The sequence below is a fragment of the Chiloscyllium plagiosum genome, unplaced genomic scaffold (genome assembly GCF_037043375.1).
Source record: "Chiloscyllium plagiosum isolate Xiang-an unplaced genomic scaffold, Cpla_swu_hap1 HiC_scaffold_21, whole genome shotgun sequence".
Classification (NCBI taxonomy): Eukaryota; Metazoa; Chordata; class Chondrichthyes; order Orectolobiformes; family Hemiscylliidae; genus Chiloscyllium; species Chiloscyllium plagiosum.
The window spans coordinates 53,985,065-54,007,951 of NW_028270159.1; the positions used below are offsets into that span (position 1 = coordinate 53,985,065).

At 50.7% G+C, this 22,887-nt stretch overlaps 1 protein-coding gene across 1 annotated transcript in view; it reads right to left on the minus strand.

Annotated features, from left to right (window-relative positions):
* Nucleotides 1–4,536: 4,536 nt before the first annotated feature.
* LOC122546186 (apical endosomal glycoprotein-like) overlaps nt 4,537–22,887 on the minus strand; it is a 556,180-nt gene continuing 537,829 nt past the window's right edge. The window contains exons 11-14 of the mRNA XM_087998580.1: nt 12,779–12,906; nt 9,522–9,639; nt 8,656–8,822; nt 4,537–5,034 (exon numbers count right to left, since the gene is read on the minus strand). Of these exons, the coding sequence (XP_087854706.1) occupies nt 8,656–8,822; nt 9,522–9,639; nt 12,779–12,906 (413 nt within the window). The 3' untranslated portion in view covers nt 4,537–5,034. The remainder of the gene's footprint in view (nt 5,035–8,655; nt 8,823–9,521; nt 9,640–12,778; nt 12,907–22,887) is intronic.

Here is a 22,887-nt window from a genome sequence, read left to right on the forward strand (position 1 = left end):
AAGTCAGTGCTATCTGGTAGATCACGGATATAGTCAGTGCTGTCTGGTAGATTACGGATATAGTTAGTGCTATCTGGTAGATCACGGATATAGTCAGTGCTATCTGGTAGATCACGGTTAAAGTCAGTGCTATCTGATAGATCACCGATAAAGTCAGTGCTGTCTGGTAGATCACGGATATAGTCAGTGCTGTCTGGTAGATCATGGATATCGTCAGTGCTGTCTTGTAGATCATGGATATAGTCAGTGCTATCTGCTCGATCATGGATATAGGCAGTGCTATCTGGTCGATAACTGATAAAGTCAGTACTATCTGGTAGATCACGGATAAAGTCAGTGCTATCTCGTGGATCATGGATAAAGTCAGTGCTATCTGGTAGATCATGGATAAAGTCAGTGCTATCTGGTAGATCATGGATATAGTTAGTGCTGTCTGGTAGATCATGGATATAGTCAGTGCTATCTGGTAGATCACGGATATCGTCAGTGCTGTCTGCTAGATCACGGTTATAGTCAGTGCTATCTGGTGGATCATGGATATAGTCAGTGCTATCTGGTAGATCATGGATATAGTCAGTGCTATCTGGTAGATCATGGATATAGTCAGTGCTGTCTGGTAGATCATGGATATAGTCAGTGCTATCTGGTAGATCACGGATATCGTCAGTGCTGTCTGCTAGATCACAGTTATAGTCAGTGCTACCTTGTGGATCATGGATATAGTCAGTGGTATCTGGTAGATCATGGATATAGTCAGTGCTATCTGGTAGATCATGGATATAGTCAGTGCTGTCTGCTAGATCACAGTTATAGTCAGTGCTATCTGATAGATCATGGATATAGTCAGTGCTATCTTTTGGATCATGGATATAGTCAGTGCTATCTGGTGTATCATGGATAAAGTCAGTGCTATCTGGTAGATCACGGATATAGTCAGTGCTATCTGGTAGATCACAGATAAAGTTAGTGCAATCTGGTAGATCATGCATAAAGTCAGTGCTATCTGGTAGATCACGGATAGAGTCAGTGCTATCTGGTAGATCACGGTTAAAATCAGTGCTATCTGGTCGATCACGGATATATTCAGTGCTATCTGGTAGATAACGTATAAAGTCAGTACTATCTGGTAGATCACGGATAAAGTCAGTGCTATCTGGTAGATCATGGATAAAATCAGTGCTATCTGGTAGATCATGGATATAGTCAGTGCTGTCTGGTAGATCATGGATACAGTCAGTGCTGTCTGGTAGATCATGGTTATAGTCAGTGCTATCTGGTAGATCACGGGTAAAGTCAGTCCTATCCGGTATATCACGGTTAAAATCAGTGCTACCTGGTAGATCACGGATATATTCAGTGCTATCTGGTCGATAACTGATAAACTCAGTACTATCTGGTAGATCACGGATAAAGTCAGTGCTATCTGGTGGATCATGGATAAAGTCAGTGCTATCTGGTAGATCACGGATAAAGTCAGTGCTATCTGGTAGATCATGGATAAAGTCATTTCTATCTGGTAATTCACGGATAAAGTCAGTGCTATCTGGTAGATCATGGATAATGTCAGTGCTGTCTACTAGATCATGGTTAAAGTCAGTGCTATCCTGTAGATCACGGTTAAAATCAGTGCTATCTGGTAGATCACGGTTAAAGTCAGTGCTATCTGGTAGATCACGGATAAAGTCAGTGCTATCTGGTAGATCATGGATAAAGTCAGTGCTATCTGGTAATTCACGGAAAAAGTCAGTGCTATCTGGTAGATCATGGATAAAGTCAGTGCTGTCTACTAGATCACGGTTAAAGTCAGTGCTATCCGGTAGATCACGGTTAAAGTCAGTGCTATCTGGTAGATCATGGATATAGTCAGTGCTGTCTGGTAGATCACAGATATAGTCAGTGCTGTCTGGTAGACCACGGATATAGTCAGTGCTGTCTGGTAGATCACGGATATAGTCAGTGCTATCTGGTAGATCATGGATAAAGTCAGTGCTATCTGGTCGATCATGGATATAGCCAGTGCTGTCTGGTAGATCATGGATAAAGTCAGTGCTATCAGCTAGATCACGGTTATAGTCAGTGCTGTCTCCTTGATCACGGTTAAAGTCCGTGCTATCCCATAGATCACGATTAAAATCAGTGCTATCTGGTAGATCACGGATAGAGTCAGTGCTATGTGGTAGATAACTGATAAAGTCAGTACTATCTGGTAGATCACGGATAAAGTCAGTGCTATCTGGTAGATAACGGATAAAGTAAGTGCCATCTGGTAGATCACGGATAAAGTCAGTGCTATCTTGTAGATCATGGATAAAGTCAGTGCTATCTGGTAGATCATGGATAAAGTCAGTGCTATCTGCTAGATCACGGATAAAGTCAGTGCTATCCGGTAGATCACGGTTAAAATCAGTGCTATCTGGTTGATCACTGATATATTCAGTACTATCTGGTCGATAACTGATAAAGTCAGTTCTATCTGGTAGATCACGGATAAAGTCAGTGCTATCTGGTGGATCATGGATAAAGTCAGTGCTATCTGGTAGTTCACGGATAAAGTCAGTGCAATCTGGTAGATCATGGATAAAGTCAGTGCAGTCTGGTAATTCACGGATAAAGTCAGTGCTATCCGGTAGATCACGGTTAAAATCAGTGCTATCTGGTAGATCACGGTTAAAGTCAGTGCTATCTGGTAGATCACCAATAAAGTCAGTGCTATCTGGTAGATCACGGGTATAGTCAGTGCTGTCTGGTAGATTACGGATATAGTCAGTGCTGTCTGGTAGATCACGGATATAGTCAGTGCTGTCTGGTAGATCATGGATATAGTCAGTGCTGTCTTGTAGATCATGGATATAGTCAGTGCTATCTGGTCGATCATGGATATAGCCAGTGCTGTCTGGTAGATCACGGATAAAGTCAGTGCTATCTGATAGATCATGGATATAGTCAGTGCTATCTGGTAGATCACGGATATAGTCAGTGCTATCTGGTCGATCATGGATATAGCCAGTGCTGTCTGGTAGATCACGGATAAAGTCAGTGCTATCTGATAGATCATGGATATAGTCAGTGCTATCTGGTAGATCATGGATATAGTCAGTGCTGTCTGGTAGATCATGGATATAGTCAGTGCTATCTCGTAGATCACGCATATAGTCAGTGCTATCTGGTCGATCATGGATATAGCCAGTGCTGTCTGGTAGATCACGGATAAAGTCAGTGCTATCTGATAGATCATGGATATAGTCAGTGCTATCTGGTAGATCACGGATAAAGTCAGTGCTGTCTGCTAGATCACGGTTATAGTCAGTGCTATCTGGTGGATCATGGATATAGTCAGTGCTATCTGGTAGATCATGGATATAGTCAGTGCTATCTTTTGGATCATGGATATATTCAGTGCTATCTGGTGTATAACTGATAAAGTCAGTACTATCTGGTAGATCACTCTTAAAATCAGTGCTATCTGGTCGATCACGGATATATTCAGTGCTATCTGGTAGATCACGGATATAGTCAGTGCTGTCTGGTAGATCATGGATATAGTCAGTGCTATCTGGTAGATCACGGATATAGTCAGTGCTGTCTGGTAGATCACGGATATAGTCAGTGCTGTCTGGTAGATCATGGATATAGTCAGTGCTATCTGGTAGATCACGGATATAGTCAGTGCTATCTGGTAGATCATGGATATAGTCAGTGCTATCTGGTAGATCACGGATATAGTCAGTTATATCTGGTAGATCATGGATATAGTCAGTGCTGTCTGGTAGATCACGGATATAGTCAGTGCTGTCTGGTAGATCATGGATATAGTCAGTGCTGTCTGGTAGATCATGGATATAGTCAGTGCTGTCTGGTAGATCATGGATATAGTCAGTGCTATCTGGTAGATCATGGATATAGTCAGTGCTGTCTGGTAGATCATGGATATAGTCAGTGCTATCTGGTCGATCATGGATATAGTCAGTGCTGTCTGGTAGATCACGGATAAAGTCAGTGCTATCTGATAGATCATGGATATAGTCAGTGCTGTCTGATAGATCATGGATATAGTCAGTGCTATCTGGTAGATCATGGATATAGTCAGTGCTATCTGGTGGATCATGGATATAGTCAGTGCTGTCTGGTAGATCATGGATATAGTCAGTGGTATCTGGTAGATCATGGATATAGTCAGTGCTGTCTGGTATATCATGGATATAGTCATTGCTATCTGGTAGATCATGGATATAGTCAGTGCTGTCTGGTAGATCATGGTTATAGTCAGTGCTATCTAGTAGATCATGGATATAGTCATTGCTATCTGGTAGATCATGGATATAGTCAGTGCTGTCTGGTAGATCATGGATATAGTCAGTGCTATCTGGTAGATCATGGATATAGTCAGTGCTGTCTGCTAGATCATGGATATAGTCAGTGCTATCTGGTAGATCATGGATATAGTCAGTGCTGTCTGGTAGATTACGGATATAGTCAGTGCTACCTGGTAAACATTTATCAAGAAGGAATTAAAGCGAATGTCCAAAGTGCTGGGAACCTCTTACCCAATGATTTTGATGAATTAGTTTATTGCGTCTGCGAGAATGAAGGCTGCAGATCATCAAATGAACACCAATTGAGACAGACACCAGTGTTTTGTGCAGCATCATGCCCTTCACTGACACCATGTAAACTATCACAAGGTTGATGACCCAAGTGTGAAGCTCTTGGGCGTAAGGTTGAGGCTCCCCTGATGGAGTGATACTGAAGCTACGAGGACAAATGCATCTGAGGGCCTGAAACAATGGGAGGGTCTCCAGCTTCAGACAGGAAACTAAAGCAAAGTCCCCCTCAGTGCAGCTGAAGCAAGACCAACGCCCAGACTCCTAATCCTAACCAAGCCAGAAGAGATTTTAGGGATCATTGACTGTCCAGCAGATCCTAGAAGGTAATCAAGATGTTTTAACAGGTTCTGGATGTCTTCCTGGTAGAGTAGATGAGACGGAGAGAGTTGAGTATCTGTTGATGACATGTTCAGCTGCCCTCCAACCCAGCCTGAAAGACAAACACAAGGAGTTTTTAAAGGCGGCAGTCCTCAAGAAAGTGATAATTCCCTCAAGAAAGCAATAACTCCCTTGAGAAAGTGATAACTCCCCACAGACGCGATCAGTAGCATGGGAGCAGTGAGACAGGCTGGAAAACCGAGAGTGTGCATCTCGATGACGCTTTGAGGAGATCTCACCGTCCCATCCTGACCACTGAAGACCCCTTCCCCCTCGCTGAGGCCTTTACGCTCCTCAATGTGAACGGTGCTTTCTGGCCAGTGCAGCACTTTGCTGGCTGCATTCTGGATGTCGAGGAGGGGATTTGACTGCCTCTGTGTGCATTTCCAGTGCTCCAGAGGAACACCAGAGAGTCAGTGAGCTTCCTGGGGTGGACACTGCTGTGGAAGATCTGCAGCTTGGCGGATCTGACCAGTCCCCAGGCAAAGGTTCCTCACGTTATTATGATCTAGATGGGATACCTCAAACAGTCAGCATCCCGGGTGAGAAGGAGGGAACTGGATTCCATTCCTTTTTCAGCTGCCCACTTAACCAGCTACAACAAGGTTAGTTTAAGAAGTAACCCCTCTCATGTGGGTTACCGAGCCCAACTGAATTTATGTCTTAAAAAGGAGCCAAGCCAAGCAAGCTTTCTCAAGTAGGTTTATTACATACTAAAGAGAAATAATAATAAAGCAGCATACATATAATAGATTGAAAATGAGAAATAGGTTGAAAAAGAGAGAAAAATTGGAAGGTACATTGATGGTTTCTGAAGAGTGGATAGTGGAATATTGATTGTTACCCTGTGGATTTCAAGATTCTTGGGATGCTGTGAGTTGAAATCCCTTTGCCCTGTTCTCTTTAGATAGTGGTTGTCTGGTGGGATGGACAGTGAGAGAGTCCTTATCCTGTTTCTTTCTGACTGTCTTGCTGATGAGTAGGCTTCTCACACTAAGAGTGAGAGACTGATTCCACCTGTAATGCAGGGGTGGCGAATGGATTTTGCTTTGCCTGTGATCTCCACACACACTAGCGTCCTAACCCAGGCTCATATACTTGAACCTCAGTTCGCTCGCGCATTTCTCCCACCAGAACACACACCAGGTTATGGTCAGGTTTTAACCCTACACGTCGGCAGAAGGTGGCTTTCTGTTGAGAGGAGAAAGACAGTCAGCCCCCTGGCATTCTCATCCTATCCTAATTTGTGAAGCTCTCCACAATATTTACATCTGACCTCTAGCTTTGATCTTTCTGCTGGCTTCTCTGCAAATACTTTTTGTCCTTTTTGTTGATATATCGTTCTCGTTCGGCCTGGTGAGTCACTTAGCATCATGCAAAGTCCTGCCTGTTTTCTCATTAATACCCCCAGGCTGATGATTATCTACTTTGAAGTTATTACACATGTCTCTAGCTTTCTTGAAAGTATGCCTCTCCTCTCTCAGCAGTCATGCTCTCACAACATGATCATTTGTGCCTAAAACAATCCTATCTCTGGTGATCCTTCAGTTGTGCAAACTGTCAGGATACAGCTGGATGAGTCAGTTCAGTCACATTCTGAGCAATAGCCTCCCTCTCCACTTGAGCAGGGGTGATGAACAAACACTGTTCATGAAAGTAAAATTAATGTGGGATTTAGAGTGTCTCTTCAAAACCTACAAAATCTCTCCTTTCTGACTTGGGTGAGCCCTTTTTTGGAAGACTATCCAGCAGTGATAGCAGGGATCCTATACTTATATGCTCAGGTTTTTAAAATTAATTCTGAGGCTCTTTCACAGCTTTGCTGGTGAGAGTGGAAAAAATTCCAAGCCTGTCTCACATTACGTATCGTTTTCATAGCAGTAAGCAGAGGTAAAAGTAAAGCCATTTTGACGTGAGCAGTCATTCTAACTTACGGACTTGCTTTGTTAGGAAATCCTTCCTGTTTCTTTCAGTAGGTGGCACTCTTACAGCTTGGAAAATCTACATGTTTGCAGCCCTCTCTGATTAGATTAGATTCCCTACAGTGTGGAAACAGGCCCTTCGGCCCAACAAGTCCACACCGACCCTCCGAAGAGCATCCCACACAGACTCATTCCCCTACATTTACCCCTTACCTAACACTACGGGCAATTTAGCATGGCCAATTCACCTGACCTGCACATCTTTGGACTGTGGAAGGAAACCGGAGCACCCGGAGGAAACCCACGCAGACACAGGGAGAACGTGCAAACTCCACACAGTCAGTTGCCCGAGGCGGGAATTGAACCTGGGACCCTGGTGCTGTGAGGCTAACCACTGAGCCACCCCTTTTTTACTGCGTTTCGTATCATCTGTGTTTACTGGTGTCCACAGACTTTGCAGAAGGAGCTGAGAGCAGAGATCTTGCTCTGGAGATTACTGCAAGTCCAGCCAGTGAAACTGCATTTCCCCAAAACAAGCTGTTCACAAGCTTCTTAAACATTTCAGTAACACGACAGAGGGTGAACTATCCCAGCTTGGTGATCAATTCGAGGCAAAGTAAGGAGAGCTACAAATGACAAAGAGACATTGCTAGAGAGAGTGAACAGAGCAGAGCAGCTGGTACCTGAGAGGTGCAGAGTTTTACAATCATTGATCAACTGAGATGAGATGGCCACAAAGTAGATAAGGACAAATAAATCCCAACAGAAATTAATGTGGGGTTATCCAATTTGGACCAAAGCGAAGGTTAGTTTAAGTCTGTTCACTGAGTAAGACTTTGTCTAATGGCAGATCCTGGGGTTTTCAGCTTCATCACATTGGTCATTGAATGGAGCAGACTGGATGGAAAATGATTCGAAGGTCCAGTGAAATATTTAAAGGTCTACCATAGAAAGGGCGAGAGAGTTTGCTGCAGTTTTCCCCAGCTGCAGGAAATTCCCAGCTTACAGCACTGATAGCATTCCTCGGCAAAGATACACCGGCCTCGCAAGGCTGCTAGATCATTCCTTGGAAATTCATCAGAGTGGTTTCCCAAATGTTGGATTACATTTAATAATCTCGGCTCGGTCTGGGGAGAATATAAGGTAACAGAAGCAGCCAGTAGGCCACTCAGCCCTTCACGTCTGTCCTGCCCTTCAGTGAGAACATGGCTGATCTGACGCATCGAGAGGGAACATTAAATCCGACCAGGCCATTCAGGGACGGGGTCGGAAATATTCTTCAAGCAAAAGGCAGGATCTGACGGACACTCTCCCAACACAAGTAGTGGATGTGAGCTTCAGTCACATCCCCCTGATAGAGGTTGGATCCCCCAAGTGATCCACGGCTGGTGATCGACAGATGGAGCAGGATCTCATTGCCTGATCAAACAGCATGGAGGGGCTGAACAGCCTCCCTTGACCCTATGTCCTGAAACTCAATCCCAAGAGTGTTTTATTTACAAATCGTTGCTGAATCCTCTTCCACCAAATGTTCAGCCTGACCATACCCTGAATAATTTATTGGATCATGTTTATCTCATTCTCTGTTCCCTTTTGACAATCTGAAACCAGCTCCTTCTTACCTCAGCCACCAAAACACAGTATGATTTTTAACAACTCGGTAATACCAGGGCGGATATATTGTTCCTCAGAAAACCACATAAACCTTTAAACATTACATCTGTAGTGCTCTCGAGCAGAACTGCAGTCACCTAGTTCTGACTGCGGTAGAACATGTTATCGAATCCAAATTGCCTGCTTGACGTTCCGGGGGGACTGACTCGCTTCTTCTGCCAGTAAACAAGGCCCACAGTCAGGGAGACCACCACAGCCAGCACGATGATCACTGAAGCAACAATCCCAGGAGTCTGACTGGAACCTGTAATCCACAACATATCATCAACCACAGCATTAATACTGTCCTTCAGCCACCATCTCCTCCGTATCTAACCCCAGGCCAACCCCTGTCCTGGGTGTTAGGAATAGTGTTGAGGGAGCGTTAAAACACAGAACAGTACAACACAGAATAAGCCCCTGAGCCCATGGTCTGTGCTGACCATGATGCCAATCTAAACTAAACCCATCTGCGTGCACATGGTCCATATCCCCCATTCCCTGAGTAAGTGCTTCCGAAATGTCTGTTCCAAGAATTGTACAATTCCTTCAAACTTTCCCCTTCTAGTATTTCACATTCCCACTCTGGGAGAAAGACTCTGTACCTAACCCCATGCACTCCCTGCTCTGGGAATGAGGTGTGATGTTGCTGCTGGCTCTCACAGTCTCCCGCCTGTCACCCATAAGGGACCTGCACCGACCAATACACCGCGCAGGGTCGCAGCAACATTCGCTTCTGGATGTACTTGGTGAAAATCACTGCACACCAGGTGACAGGCCAACAGGTTTATTTGAAAATGCCCAGCTTTCAGGGCCTTGTTGATGAAGCAGCAGCACTCGGAAAGCTGGCATTTTTAAACAAACCGGTTGAACTGTAACCTGGTGTCATGTGATTTTTAACCTTGACCACCCCAGTCCAACAGCGGCACCTCCACATCATGTTGGAATTGGACACGGGTCTTACCCCAAACAGCTTCATCTGTTCGCACTCCGTGACAGTTCACTCCAGCAGAATACGCAACGTCGTCAATGGCAACGTATCCAACCTCCGCTGTGTCCGATTTTACAGCTTTGAAACCCACCTGGAACAGGGAGACAGTCACCCACAACACACAGTCAGTGGGCCAGCGGCCCTGTGTTTCAGGGGCACGGCATGCCAAAAGGTAGGGCTACTACCGGGTCAGTCACCATCCTACCAGAACACCATGGAGGCACTCAGTTCCCAGCTCACAGGGTGAAGGGGGCAATGGCCAAGCCAGAAACTACAACCGATAAGGAACCGTGTCACTCAATTATAGTGCTGAGGGAGTGGGCACTGTCGGAGGGTCAGTGCTAGGGAGTGGGCACTGTCGGAGGGTCAGTGCTAGGGAGTGCCGCACTGTCGGAGGGTCAGTGCTGAAGGAGTGCCGCACTGTCGGAGGGTCAGTGCTGAGGGAGTGGGCACTGTCGGAGGGTCAGTGCTGAGGGAGGGCCACACTGTCGGAGGGTCAGTGCTGAAGGAGTGCCGCACTGTCGGAGGGTCAGTGCTGAGGGAGCGCCGCACTGTCGGGGGGGGGTCAGTGCTGAGGGAGCGCCGCACTGTCGGAGGGTCAGTGCTGAGGGAGTGCCGCACTGTCGGAGGGTCAGTGCTGAGGGAGTGCCGCACTGTCGGAGGGTCAGTGCTGAGGGAGTGCCACACTGTTGGAGGGTCAGTGCTGAGGGAGTGCCGCACTGTCGGAGGGTCAGTGCTGAGGGAGCGCCGCACTGTCGGAGGGTCAGTGCTGAGGCAGTGCCGCACTGTCGGAGGGTCAGTGCTGAGGGAGTGCCGCACTGTCGGAGGATCAGTGCTGAGGGAGCGTTGCACTGTCGGAGGGTCAGTGCTGAGGGAGTGCCGCACTGTCGGAGGGACAGTGCTGAGGGAGTGCCACACTGTCAGAGGGTCAGTGCTGAGGGAGTGCCGCACTGTCGGAGGGTCAGTGCTGAGGGAGCGCCGCACTGTCGGAGGGTCAGTGCTGAGGGCATGCGGCACTGTCGGAGGGTCAGTGCTGAGGGAGCGCCGCGCTGTCGGAGGGTCAGTGCTGAGGGAGTGCCACACTGTCAGAGGGTCAGTGCTGAGGGAGTGCCGCACGGTCGGAGGGTCAGTGCTGAGGGAGCGCCGCACTGTCGGAGGGTCAGTGCTGAGGGCGTGCGGCACTGTCGGAGGGTCAGTGCTGAGGGAGTGCGGCACTGTCGGAGGGTCAGTGCTGAGGGAGTGGGCACTGTCAGAGGGTCAGTGCTGAGGGAATGCCGCACTGTCGGAGCGTCAGTGCTGAGGGAGTGCCACACTGTCAGAGGGTCAGTGCTGAGGGAGTGCCGCACGGTCGGAGGGTCAGTGCTGAGGGAGTGCCACACTGTCAGAGGGTCAGTGCTGAGGGAGTGCCACACTGTCAGAGGGTCAGTGCTGAGGGAGTGCCGCACGGTCGGAGGGTCAGTGCTGAGGGAGCGCCGCGCTGTCGGAGGGTCAGTGCTGAGGGAGTGCCACACTGTCAGAGGGTCAGTGCTGAGGGAGTGCCGCACGGTCGGAGGGTCAGTGCTGAGGGAGCGCCGCACTGTCGGAGGGTCAGTGCTGAGGGCGTGCGGCACTGTCGGAGGGTCAGTGCTGAGGGAGTGGGCACTGTCAGAGGGTCAGTGCTGAGGGAATGCTACACTGTTGGAGGGTCAGTGCTAAGGGAGTGGGCACTGTCAGAGGGTCAGTGCTGAGGGAGTGCCGCACTGTCGGAGGGTCAGTGCTGAGGGAGCGCCGCACTGTCGGAGGGTCAGCACTGGAAGAGTGCTGCACTGATGGAGGGTCTTTTTTTTTATTTCAAAAATATACTTTATTCATAAATAATTTGATGGTCTGTACAGTTGGTCATGCCATACGTATGTAAACATGTACATACAGAGATCAAAACTTATCATTTTTATACAGGTCTGTACATTTTTTGATCATATGCCCATATAATTAGCTGAGGCGTCAGCAGAGCCCAAATGACTGCATGGGCCCCCTGTTCTTCGTTAGGCAGGCAGACTTTACACAGTGGTCTTTCCCCACCGCGCCTTGGCGGCAGCTGCCCCAAGCTTCAGCGCGTCCCTCAACACGTGGTCCTGGACCATGGAATGTGCCAGTCTGCAACACTCAGTCGGGGTCAACTCCTTCAGCTGGAAGATCAGCAGGTTTCGGACCACCCAGAGAACGTCCTTCACCGAGTTGACAATCCTCCAGGCACAGTTGATGTTCGTCTCGGTGTGCATCCCGGGGAACAGGCCGTAGAGCACGGAGTCCCGCGTCATGGCGCTGCTCGGGATGAACCTCGACAAACACCACTGCATTCCTCTCCAGACTTCCTCTGCGTAGGCACATTCCAGAAGGAGGTGTGTGACAGTCTCGTCCCCCCCGCAGCCGCTTCGAGGGCAGCGTGCGGAGCGGCTGAGAGTCCGGGCGTGCATAAAGGATCTCACAGGCACAGCCCTTCTCACCACCAGCCAAGTCATGTCTTGGTGCTTGTTGGAAAGTTCTGGCGATGAGACATTCTGCCAAATGGCTTTGACAGTCTGCTCAGGGAAACGCTCGATAGGATCCGCCCTCTCCTTTTCCTGAAGGGTCTCAAGGACACTACGTGCTGACCACTTCCTGATGGACTTGTGGTCAAAGGTGTTTTTCTTCATAAACTTCTCCACGAAGGACAGGTGATACAGAACGGTCCAACTACTCGGAGCGTTCCGCAGCAGCAAGGCCAGGCCCATCCTTCGCAACACCGGGGACAGGTAGGACCTCAGTACGTAGTGACACTTGGTGTTTGTGTACCAGGGATCCACGCACAGCTTGATGCAGCCACACACAAAGGTGGCCATCAGGGTGAGGGTGGCATTGGGTGTATTTTTTCCTCCGTTGCCCAGATCCTTACAGTGAGTCCCTTCGGACCCGGTCAGGTCAGTGCTGGAGGAACGCCACATTGGGATGTGGGAGAGTTCCACATACACTGCCTCTCACTGAAAGCTGTCGTTGTGTGGTCACTGTTCGGTTGTGGTAAAGTGTGTGTGACTGTAGCGGAGGGATATCAGAGGAAGGGTTTGTGAATCAGATGCAGTTGTATTCACCATCTGTCCTCTTTGTGTGTGACATTAACATTCCTGATGTTTCCTGGCTGAAAGTCAGTGTTATAGCAATCCGAGTTTGAGGAATCTCCCAGCGACTGGCTAAACCTGGGAAGTGGGACTTACCTGGAAGACTGTTGAACTTTCCACGGTGATATTGACAGGCCTCCATTCCTTGGTCTGAGCGTCTTTGGCCTCCCAGATCACCGACTCATGACCATCCTGGTATCGGAACACCGTCAGGGCTCCATGCACTGGAACAGTCCACAGAGCAGCCATCAGCCTGTACCTGTACACACTCACTGTGTGACCCTGGCCTGGCCCCTGGCCTGTAACCGGGCCTGCTGTTCACACTCAGCCCAGACACGTTCACAACCAGCAAATAAAACAACCTGAAAGCAGCAACCTCAGTACATCAGAACCGGGATCGGAAACAGGAGCGGTGACCCACTCACTCACACCCTCACTCACACCCTCACTCACACACACCCTCACTCTCACACCCTCACACTCACACCCTCACACACACTCACCCTCACACACACCCTCACTCAGACTCACACACATTCACACCCTCACTCACACCCTCACTCACACACCCTCACACCCTCACACACACCCTCACTCAGACTCACACCCTCACTCACACTCACACTCACACCCTCACTCACACCCTCACACTCACACCCTCACTCACACACACACACACACACCCTCACTCACTCACACCCTCACACACCCTCACTCACACACACACCCTCACACTCACACCCTCACTCACATTCACACACACACAACCTCACTCACACTCACACACAGACCCTCACACCCTCACCCACACCCCCACACCCTCACTCACACTCACCCTCACTCACACTCACCCCCTCACACCCTCACTCAGACTCACCCTCACTCACACTCACACTCACACCCTCACACTCACACACACCCTCACTCACTCACACCCTCACACACCCTCACTCACACACACACCCTCACACTCACACCCTCACTCACATACACACATACACACCCTCACTCATACTCACATACACACAACCTCACTCACACTCACACACACCCCTCACACACACTCACACCCTCACCCACACCCTTACACCCTCACTCACACTCAGACTCACCCCCTCACACACACATACCCTCACTCACACTCACCCCCTCACACCTTCACACCCTCACTCACTCACACCCTCACTCACACACACACACCCTCACTCACACACACACCCTCACTCACACTCACCCTCACTCACACTCACCCCCTCACACCCTCACTCACACACACACCCTCACTCACACTCACCCTCACTCACACTCACCCCCTCACACCCTCACTCACTCACACTCACACACACACCCTCACACCCTCACTCACACACACACCCTCACTCACACACACACCCTCACACACTCACACACACACCCTCACACCCTCACACACCCTCACACACACACACACCCTCACTCACACACACACCCTCACTCACACACACACCCTCACTCACACACCCTCACTCACACTCATCCCTTCACTCACACTCACACACACACCCTCACACACACACACCCTCACACACACACACCCTCACACACACACACCCTCTACACACACCCTCACACACCCTCTACACACACACACCCTCACTCACACACACACCCTCACTCACACACACCCTCACTCTCACACACACACATCGTCACTCACACACACATCCTCACTCACACACACATCCTCAATCACACACCCTCACTCACACCCTCACTCACACACACACACTCACACCCTCACTCACACACACACACCCTCACACACTCACACACCCTCTACACACACACACCCTCACTCACACACACACCCTCACACACACACACACCCTCACTCTCACACACACACATCCTCACTCACACACACATCCTCACTCACACACACATCCTCACTCACACACACACTCACACCCTCACTCACACACACACCCTCACTCACACACACACCCTCAATCACACACCCTCACTCACACCCTCACTCACACCCTCACTCACACACACACACCCTCACACCCTCACTCACACACACACACCCTCACTCACACACACACACACACACACCCTCACTCACACACACACACCCTCACTCACACACACACACCCTCACTCACACACACACCCTCACTCACACTCACACACCCTCACTCACACACCCTCACTCACACACCCTCACTCACACCCTCACTCACACACCCTCACTCACACTCACACCCTCACTCACACTCACACCCTCACTCACACTCACACCCTCACTCACACTCACACCCTCACTCACACACCCTCACATCCTCACTCACACACACACCCTCACTCACACATCCTCACACCCTCACTCACACACACACCCTCACTCACACACACACCCTCACTCACACACACACCCTCACACTCACACTCTCACACCCTCACTCACACACACACCCTCACTCACACACACACCCTCACTCACACACACACCCTCACTCACACTCAGACACACCCTCACTCACACTCACACACACCCTCACTCACTCTCTCACCCTCACTCACACACACACCCTCACTCACACACACACACACCATCACTCACTCACACACACACACACCATCACTCACACACACACCCTCACACACACTCACACCCACACACACCCTCACTCACTCACACACCCTCACTCACTCACACACCCTCACTCACACACACACCCTCACACCCTCACTCTCACATCTTCACACCCTCATTCACTCACACACAACCTCACACACACACACCGTCACATCCTCACTCACACATACACCCTCACTCACACACACACACCCTCACTCACACACACCCTCACACCCTCACTCATACACACTCACCCTCACTCACACACACACCCTCACACACACACACCCTCACACACACACACACACACACCCTCACACACACACACACACACACCCTCACTCACACACACACACCCTCACTCACACACACACACACCCCCTCACTCACACACACACCCTCACTCACACACACACACACACCCTCACTCACACACACACACACCCTCACTCACACACTCTCACACCCTCACTCACACACCCTCACTCACACACCCTCTACACACACCCTCACTCACACACACACCCTCACACCCTCTACACACACACACCCTCACTCACACACATACCTTCTACAAACACACACACATCTTCACTCACACACACCCCCGACACACCCCCCCTCTACACACACACCCTCTACACAGATCCTCACTCACATACACACCCTCACACACACACCCTCACTCACACACACCCTCACTCACACACACCCTCACTCACACACACCCTCACACCCTCACTCACACACACCCTCACACCCTCACTCACACACCCTCTACACACACCCTCATACACACCCTTTACACACACCCTCACACACACCCTCTACACACACCCTCACACACACACACCCTCTACACACACCCTCTACACAGACCCTCACTCACACACACACCCTCTACACACACACACACCCTCACTCTCACACACACACCCTCTACACACACTCTCACACACTCACACACCCTCTACACACACACACCCTCACTCACACACACACCCTCACTCACACACACACCCTCACTCACACACACACCCTCTACACACACCCTCACACACTCTACACACACACACACCCTCACTCACACACACACCCTCTACACACACACACACACCCTAACTCACACACACACACCCTCTCTCACACACACACACCCTCTACACACACTCTCACACACTCACACACCCTCTACACACACACACCCTCACTCACACACACACCCTCACTCACACACACACCCTCACTCACACACACACCCTCTACACAGACCCTCTACACACACCCTCACTCACACACATATCCTCTACAAACACACACACCTTCACTCACACACACACCCCCGACACACACCCTCACTCACACACACACCCTCACTCACACACCCTCACTCACACACCCTCACTCACACACCCTCACTCACACACCCTCACTCACACACACCCTCACTCACACACACACCCTCACACCCTCACTCACACACCCTCACACACACACACCCTCTACACATACCCTCACACACACACCCTCACTCACAAACACACCCTCTACACACACCCTCTACACACACCCTCACACACACACCCTCACTCACACACCCTCACTCACACACACACCCTCTACACACACACACACACACACACCCTCACACACACACCCTCACTCACACACACACACACCCTCACTCACACACCCTCACTCACACACACACACCCACACTCACACACACACCCTCTACACACACCCTCACACACACACACTCACTCACACACACATCCTCTCACACACACACAACCTCTACACACACACACCCTCTCTCACACACCCTCTACACACACCCTCACTCACACACACACCCTCACTCACACACACACCCTCACTCACACACACACCCTCACAAACACACACACCCTCACAAACACACACACCCTCACAAACACACACACCCTCACAAACACACCCTCACTCACACACACACCCTCACTCACACACACACCCTCACTCCCTTACTCACACACCCTCACACACACACCCTCACTCACACACACACCCTCTACACACACTCTCACACACACACACCCTCTACACACACCCTCACACACACACACCCACTCCACACACACACACCCTCACTCACACACACACACCCTCTCTCACACACCCTCTACACACACCCTCACTCACACACACACCCTCACACACACACACACCCTCACTCACACACACACACCCTCTCTCACACACCCTCTACACACACCCTCACTCACACACACACCCTCACACACACACACACCCTCACTCACACACACCCTCACTCACACACCCTCACTCACACACACACCCTCCACACACACACACACCCTCACACACACCCTCTACATACACCCTCACACACACACACCCTCTGCACACACCCTCACACACACACACCCTCGACACACACACACCCTCACTCATACACACACCCTCACACACACCTTCACTCACACACCCTCACTCACACACACACCTTCACTCACACACCCTCACTCACACACACACCTTCACTTACACACCCTCACTCACACACACCCTCACAGCCTCACTCAAACACCCTCACACACACACCCTCACTCACACACCCTCACACACACACCCCCTCTACACACACCTTCACTCACATACATACACCCTCTCTCACACACCCTCTCTCACACACCCTCTACACACACCCTCACACACACCCTCACACACACACCCTCTACACACACACACACACCCTCACACACACACACACACCCTCTACACACGCACACACCCTCACTCACACACACACACCCTCACTCACACACACACACCCTCGCTCACACACCCTCACTCACACACACACCCTCTACACACACCCTCACACACACACACCCTCACTCACACACACACCCTCTACACAGACCCTATACACACACCCTCACTCACACACATGCCCTCTACAAACACACACACCTTCACTCACACACACCCTCACTCACACACCCCCTCTACATACACACACCCTCTACACACATCCTCACTCACATACACACCATCACACACACACCCTCACTCACTCACACCCTGACACCCACACACACACACCCTCACTCACACACAAACCCTCACACCCTCACTCACACACCCTCTACACACACCCTCACACACACCCTCACACACACACACCCTCTACACACACCCTCACTCACACACACACCCTCTACACACACACACACCCTCACTCACACACACACACCCTCACTCTCACACACACACCCTCACTCTCACACACACACCCTCACTCACATACACACACCCTCACTCACACCCTCACACACACAAACCCTCTACATACACACACCCTCACTCACACACACACCCTCTCACACACACACTCACACACACAGCCTCTACACACACCCTCTACACACACCCTCACTCACACACACCCTCACTCACACACATACCTTCTACAAACACACACACACCTTCACTCACACACACCCCCGACACACACCCTCACTCACACACACCCCCGACACACACCCTCACTCACACACACCCCCTCTACACACACACACACCCTCTACACACATCCTCACTCACATACACACCCTCACACACACACTCTCACTCACACACACACCCTCACACACACACACACCCTCTCACACACACACACACACACCCTCGCTCACACACCCTCACTCACACACACACCCTCTACACACACACCCTCTACACACACACCCTCTACACACACACCCTCACTCACACACACCCTCTCACACACACACCCTCTCACACACACACACCCTCTCACACACACACACCCTCACTCACACACACACCCTCACTCACACACACACCCTCACTCACACACACACCCTCACTCACACACCTTCACTCACACACCCTCACACACCCTCTACACACACACACCCTCACACACACACACCCTCTACACACACCATCACTCACACACACACCCTCTACACACCCTCACACACACACACCTTCTACACACACACACCCTTACTCACACACCCTCACTCATACACCCTCTACACACACCCTCACACACACACACCCTCTACACACACACACACCCTCTACACACACACACCCTCGCTCACACACCCTCACTCACACACACACATTCTACACACACCCTCACACACCCTCACTCACACACACACCCTCTACACAGACCCTCTACACACACCCTCACTCACACACCCCCTCTACACATACACCCCCTCTTCACACATCCTCACTTACATACACACCCTCACACACACACCGTCACTCACACACAAATCCACACACCCTCTACACACACCCTCACACACACCCTCTACACACACCCTCTACACACACCCTCACTCACACACACCCTATACACACACACCCTCACTCTCACACACACACCCTCACTCATATACACACACCCTCTACACACACCCTCACAATCACACCCTCACTCACACACACACCCTCTCACACACACTCCCTCTACACACACTCCCTCTACACACACTCCGTCTACACACACACCCTCACTCTCACACACACACCCTCACTCTCACACACACACCCTCACTCTCACACACACATCCGCGACACAGACCCTCTACACACACCCTCACTCACAACCCCCCTCTACACACACACCCCCTCTTCACACATCCTCACTCACATACACACCCTCACACACACACCCTCACTCACACACACACCCTCACTCACACACACACCCTCACTCACACACACCCTCACACCCTCACACACACACACCCTCACACCCTCACCCACACACACCCTCACTCACACACAAACCCTCACACCCTCACACACACCCTCTACACACACCCTCTACACACACCCTCTACACACACCCTCACTCACACACACACCCTCTACACACACCCTCACTCACACACACACACCCTCACTCTCAATCACCCTCACTCACACACACACCCTCACTCACACACACACACCCTCACTCACACACACACACCCTCACTCACACACACACACACACCCTCACTCACACACAAATCCACACACCCTCACTCACACACACACACCCTCACTCATATAAACACACCCTCACTCACACACACCCTCTACACACACCCTCACACACACACACCCTCTACACACAAACATACCCTCACTCACACACACACCCTCTCACACACACACCCTCTACACACACTCCCTCTACACACACTCCCTCTACACACACTCCCTCTACACACACACCCTCACTCTTACACACACACCCTCACTCTCACACACACACCCTCACTCTCACACACACACCCTCACTCACACACACATCCGCGACACAGACCCTCTACACACACCCTCACTCACAACCCCCCTCTACACACACACCCCCTCTTCACACATCCTCACTCACATACACACCCTCACACACACACCGTCACTCACACACACATCCTCACTCACACACACACCCTCACTCACACACACCCTCACACCCTCACACACACACACCCTCACACCCTCACCCACACACACCCTCACTCACACACAAACCCTCACACCCTCACTCACACCCTCACACACACCCTCTACACACACCCTCACACACACCCTCTACACACACCCTCACACACACACACCCTCTACACACACCCTCACTCACACACACACCCTATACACACACACCCTCACACACACACACCCTCTACACACATCCTCACTCACACACACACTCTCTACACACACCCTCACTCACACACACACACCCTCACTCTCAATCACCCTCACTCACACACACACCCTCACTCACACACACACACCCTCACTCACACACACACACCCTCACTCACACACACACACACACACACCCTCACTCACACACACACACCCTCACTCATATAAACACACCCTCACTCACACACACCCTCTACACACACCCTCACACACACACACCCTCTACACACAAACATACCCTCACTCACACACACACCCTCTCACACACACACCCTCTACACACACACACCCTCACTCTCACACACACACCCTCACTCTCACACACACATCCGCGACACACATCCTCACTCACACACACACACCCTCTACACACAAACATACCCTCACTCACACACACATCCTCACTCACACACACACCCTCTACACACACACACACCCTCTACACACACACACACCCTCTACACACATCCTCACTCACACACACACCCTCTACACACACCCTCACTCACACACACACACCCTCACTCACATACACACCCTCACTCACACACCCTCTACACACACCCTCACTCACACACCCTCACTCACACACCCTCTACACACACCCTCAGTCACGCACCCTCTACACGCACCCTCACTCACTCACACACTCTCTACACACACCCCCTCACTCACACACCCTCTACACACACCCTCTACACACACCCTCTACACACACACACACCCTCACTCACACACCCTCTACACCACATACACCCTCTAGACACACACACCTTCACTCAGACACCCTCTACACACACCCTCACTCACACACCCTCTACACACACACACCCTCACTCACACACCCTCTACACCACATACACCCTCTAGACACACACACCTTCACTCAGACACCCTCTACACACACCCTCACTCACACACACACCCTCTCGCACACACCCTCTACACATACCCTCACTCACACACACACACCCTCACTCACACCCTCAACACACACACACCCTCTACACACACACACACACACCCTCTACACCCACCCTCTACACACACACCCTCACTCACACACCCTCACTCACACACCCTCTACACACACACACACCCTCTACACACACACACACACCCTCACTCAGACTGCTCCCCTCTTGCAGTCTAACCTGTCTCCTTTTGATTAGATTCCCTACAGTGTGGAAACAGGCCCTTCGGCCCAGCAAGTCCACACTGAGCCTCCGAACAGTAACATACCCAGACCCATTCCCGTACCCTATCTTTTACCTCAACTAATGCCCCTAACACTATGGGCAATTCAGCAAGGCCAGTTCAGCTGACCTGCACATCTTTGGACTGTGGGTGGAAACCGGTTCATTTGGAAGAAACCCATACAGACACGGGGAGAATGTGCAAACTCCACACAGACAGTTGCCCGAGGTGGGTATCGAACCCGGGTCCCTGGCGCTGTGAGGCAGCAGTGCTAACCACTGAGCCACCGTGCCACTCCAAATTTTGAATTTGTTGCACTCCACGATCCAGCACTGTCATCAAACACATGCTCACAGGGACTGTCGCTGTCTGTCCTGTTGCTTACAGAGACTGGACAATGCCCCCAGTACCGAGCACCAACTGGTGGTGATGTCATCGATCCCCCTCTCCTGGAGCCCTGATTGGTCAGACAGTCTGCTGTGACTGGTTTCCACTTGGTAGTATAAGGGCGAATGGCCATCTATTGAAATTCAACGATTACCCACGACAGTGCGCTGTTGGTGACGGTATCCCCTCTTGCCCCAAACTCAAACATTTCATCAACTTGGCTTCTCAATTTCCCCTTTTC